At 41.4% G+C, this 4,698-nt stretch overlaps 1 protein-coding gene across 4 annotated transcripts in view; it reads left to right on the top strand.

The window, feature by feature from the left end:
• The window catches only part of TMTC3 (transmembrane and tetratricopeptide repeat containing 3), a 59,890-nt gene extending 57,189 nt beyond the window's left edge, over positions 1 to 2,701 (top strand). For 3 of the 4 annotated variants that reach the window (XM_019545269.1, XM_019545267.1, XM_019545268.1), the window contains exon 16: positions 716 to 2,701. In XM_019545269.1, the coding sequence (XP_019400814.1) occupies positions 716 to 1,530 (815 nt within the window). In that variant the 3' untranslated portion in view covers positions 1,531 to 2,701. The remainder of the gene's footprint in view (positions 1 to 715) is intronic. The other variant, XM_019545270.1, reaches the window with a different exon arrangement.
• The last annotated feature ends 1,997 nt before the right edge of the window (positions 2,702 to 4,698 follow it).

The following is a 4,698-nucleotide window of genomic DNA, read 5'->3' as shown; positions in this document are numbered from 1 at the left end:
TCCCCACACTGCCGGCCCATGTTCATCTTGGAGTCAATGATGACCCCCAGATCCTTTTCCACCTCTGTACTGACAAGAAGGGAGTTCCCTAACCTGTAGGTATGGGGCTGGTTGTTCCTCCCGAGGTGCATCACTTTGCACTTGTCGGTGTTGAATCCCATCCCATTCTCATCCGCCCACCCTTGTAAACTGTCTAGGTCCGATTGCAGCCTATTCCTCCCTTCTAGCGTGCCCACATCCCCCCACATCTTGGTGTCATCAGCAAATTTGAACAGGGTGCTTTTTACCCCGCCTCATCCAAGTCACTGATGAAGATGTTAAACAGTGCGGGCCCAAGGACCGAGCCCTGTGGAACCCCACTGCCCACATCCCTCCGAGTCGAAAATGACCCATCCACCACCACTCTCTGGGTGTGGCCCTCCAGCCAATTTATTACCTTGCATCACGTGCAAAAAGCCCTCTTCTCAAACTTGTAGAGTTGCTGTTATTTGTATCTACCAAAACATAATCTTATTCAACAGGAAACAGTGGTGTCATGTAACTAGTACTTATATATGACTTTTACTATTCTGAGTAAAGTACCTTTAAACGCCTATCACTGTTCTGACTTTCTTGAATATTTCACTTGTTTATCACTGAATAATGTTATGTGTTAGTTTTGGGTTATGTGGATATTCGTAAGAGTTCTGAAATTTAACTTTTTCTGTCTCTTTAGGTGATGCCAGGGTCAGACCTGAAGCTAAACAAAGGCTGTTAAATTATGTGAAGGAAGAACCACAGGATGCAAATGGCTACTTCAATTTGGGTATGTTGGCTATGGATGACAAAAAGGATATGGAAGCAGAGACTTGGATGAAGAAAGCCATAAAATTGCAACCAAACTTTCGAAGTGCTTTGTTTAATTTGGCACTTCTGTATTCTCAGACTGCAAAGGAGCTAATAGCTTTGCCAGTCCTGGAAGAGCTGTTGAGATACTACCCTGATCATACCAAAGGTCTGATATTAAAGGGAGACATTTTAATGAACCAAAAGAAAGATATAAGTGGAGCTAAGAAGTGTTTTAAAAAAATTCTGGAATTGGATCCCAACAATGTTCAAGGAAAACATAATCTCTGTGTAGTTTATTTTGAAGAACGAGATTTAATAAAAGCAGAAAAATGTTTGGTTGAGACGCTAGCATTAGCACCACATGAAGAATATATTCAACGCCATCTGAACATAGTCAGAAGTAAAATTGCATCTCTTGGTGCTCCAGGACAGTCAACAGTTCCAGTAGATGGAACTGCAGCTGTAGGGGGGAAAAAAATTGCGTATGAAAACTTGAAAGTAGTAAAAAATGAACAAAAAACCACCCAGACAATTAGTAGTAAAAACAAAGGACGGTCAAAAAGCAAAAAACGAATAGAAAAAAATAATGCAGACAAAGAGACTCAAAAAAAATCTACTAAAGAAATCAAAGACATTGAAAAAAAAAGAGTAGCTGCTTTGAAAAGACTAGAAGAGATTGAACGTATATTAAATGGTGAATAGCTTTTTATCATTTTACAATAGAGAAAGGGATGGACACTACTTTTAATTATTATGTGATGTTTGATCAAAGTAAAAGGTAGGCCTGGTGCTTTGAAAATGGAAAGAATATTGACAGTATATCATTGAGCAACAGAAGGCTGCTTTACTAAATGATCTGTTAAGAAGTCCACAGATTTTAATAAACTTTTTGGGTCAAGGGTTGAGCGTGATATAATACAGCAATCTTCCAGTGATGAAAACTGGCATTCTAACACTAAGATGTTGGTGCAAGAGATTCAATAACACTTTTAAAAGAAGCAGCAAAAAACTGAATGGAGAGTTTAATAGGGTAAACAAGTTGCACTGCTGCTTTTTTCTGTATAACCTTTTTAAAAAACTATTTTTTCTGAAATTCAGTTTACATGTCAGCCATTGGAGTCTTCTAGATCTTCCCTATGCATTAAACCACCTTCTTTGCATTATCAGTGTTCTAGAGCTTAACAGAGTAAATAAAAATAATACTGGCTGTAGCGTGTGTGTAGTAGGTAATCTTTCAGATTCTACAGGCTGATGAAACAAGAAGTTAAAATAATCATTGAGGTTGTTTCCAAATATAGAGTAATACACTAAACTTTATTTGCTTTTCATTTACAATAAATGGGTTGTCCCACTTATCTAACTGATCAAAACAAATCTTACGGTGCTCTCATGGTACTTTACTATATGTTTTCTTTTGGGGAAAAGAAAGTTTATGCATCTTAACATTGGGTTTTTCCCACCCCTAAAAATCATTATATAGCAAATGTCTGGAGTTCTCTTTCTGTTTACTAATCCAGTTTGTAGGACACTGACTAATGCACAGTAACCAGCATGTTCCGCAGAAGCCCATGCTGAATTTGTATTGATGATGTATATGGATTGATTTCTTGGTGTAGTATCTCTTCCTTTTGTATAGTAAGCTGGCTTTACTATTTACAATCATTGGAACAGTGTTTCTAGTCTTCCCACTTTAAAACATTTTAAAATGATTTACCACTATTTAAGGTGGCATCATAATAAGCCACTAAATTTAGCACTGTTTAACATAAAAAAATGTAATTTCTGATTTACTTCCAACTGCTACGACCTGTTGTTGTTTTGTCACAGATGAAGTGTGTGAATTTTTTATTAAATATTTATTTTGACTACTGAATTTCTAAAATTTCCATTTACATTTTGGTCACAATGCATCAATTTAATTTCTTACCTGAAAATTATGATAACTTCATGGTTCCATTTATCCTTCTGATTATGCATATGGTTTCATTTTTTAAAGCATTGTTGAAAACCTGATGTTCCTTATTTTGATTTACTGTAACTATGGGAAATTAAAAGTAGCATAAGAATCAGGATCGTTTGATAACATTTTAATTGATTTGAAACTGAGACTTAATCTGTTATACAAATCTCCATATTTATTTCAAATAATACTTAAGAGCAAGCTTCACAACAGTTTTCATTTGTTTTGGTTGGTTAGGGGTTTTTGGTGTGTTGTTTTTGTCGCTCTTTTTGTTTTTCTTTTTGGCCGCATTTCATGCTTTTACACTTAAAAAGTTAGTGGTTTTCCTGTTACATTGCATTGTTTTATTGGTTAGGAGGCAGCTCAGCTTTTTGTTTCTAATTAACCTTCTGACATACTCAAAAGTAAAGAACAAAAAAATTTAATTTGTTTTGTAGGCTGACTTTTTTAACTAAACTCCTAAATAAACCTTTAGTTTAACAAATCATCTTCTATTTTATTAACCTCAAGTTTTAGCCTTTAGGTCAAACAGGAAGAAATCGCCATATGCACTCTGACAGTGGACTGTGTTTGGAGAGGACCATACATTTCCTTTTTTGTATAATGAGTGTGATTGTGGTGCATGCCCCCAAGCCCCTCTTCCATCTCACTACTGCAGTTAAATCTTTGAAAGCCTGTCCTCAAAGTCAAATTCATACTGTACTAACACTAAATGGATATGAGTGAGGCTGCATGTATCTTCCTATTCCTTGGAAGTAAATGAAAGAAATAGTATCACATTATTTTCCACAAAGTACTAGGCCTCCCATGTCTGTGTCTAGGATTACCATCATCATGTCATGTTACCCCCCAACCCCCTCTTAGTGCAACATGACCTAACAGTAGGAATCCAAGTGAAGGAGCCACCATGAGTCAGAGCCTCTAATATATTAAGGTAAGGGTTTTCAACCTTTTTTAACAAGTGTACCCCTTTGGTCTCATGTACCCTTTTGTTCTTGTTTTTAAAGGTGGGGAGCAGATAGAGGACCCTGCAGTGAGGGAGGGAGTGGGGTTGGGGCAGGGACAAGCACGGCATAGATGGAGGGAGAAAAAAAACATTTGAGGCAGCTGAGTTATGGTTTTCCCCCTCCCCCAGCAGGTAAGTCTGTGGAGGAAGGGGTGTAGGGGAAAGGGCCATAGAGTGGGGGCATATCGAAGCCCCCGCAGTGAGGGAGGGAGTGGGGTACAAGCAGGGAAGGGGGTGAGTGGGGACCTGACCCAGCCAGGGCCCTACTCACCCCAGGCTGCAGGGGCCTCACCATGGTGGTGAGGGATGGAGTGGGGATGGTGAATCATTTACCTCTGCCCTACTCCCTCCTGCACTGTGGGGATTGTCCCACGACCCGGCCTGGCCAGGGCCCCATCCACTGTGAGTGGGGCCCTGGCCAGGCCAGGTCATGGGTCACACAGAACAACTGGAGTCCAGTGGTGCGCACAGCAGTGGGAGTTTCGCCTCTCGGCCCCCCCCCCACACACACACACCTCTGAACAAACTGCCGGTGTCCAATTGTCCCGTGAGGTGCTAGGAATCTTGCCGCCATGCAGACACCTGGGTGGGCATGGGGGTGTGTGCCCAACAGATCTGTGCAGGGGGTGGGCAGGCTGTGGGCTCGGGTCAGGGCTGCACTGTGCTCTCTCTGTCCAGTGGGAGCTGGGCCAGGCTGTGCTCAGGGTGGGCAGAGGTGGCACTGAGAGAAGAGCTGCAGCCACCCCAAAATTTGCTGTAGTTCCCCCCACTCAACGCCCTCCTAGTGCAACCTGGCCCAACACTCTGGCCAGGAAGAGCCTGGTGCTGCCCTGGCCCCAGCTCACAGTGGCCCACACCCTACCCTGCCCTGCCCGCTGATCTGTTCGTATGCGCCCCCCATGCC

This window comes from Crocodylus porosus, unplaced genomic scaffold (genome assembly GCF_001723895.1).
Source record: "Crocodylus porosus isolate Cpor-Errol unplaced genomic scaffold, CroPor_comp1, whole genome shotgun sequence".
In the NCBI taxonomy this organism is placed as follows: domain Eukaryota; kingdom Metazoa; phylum Chordata; order Crocodylia; family Crocodylidae; genus Crocodylus; species Crocodylus porosus.
This window is presented reverse-complemented; position numbering and strand designations above follow the sequence as displayed.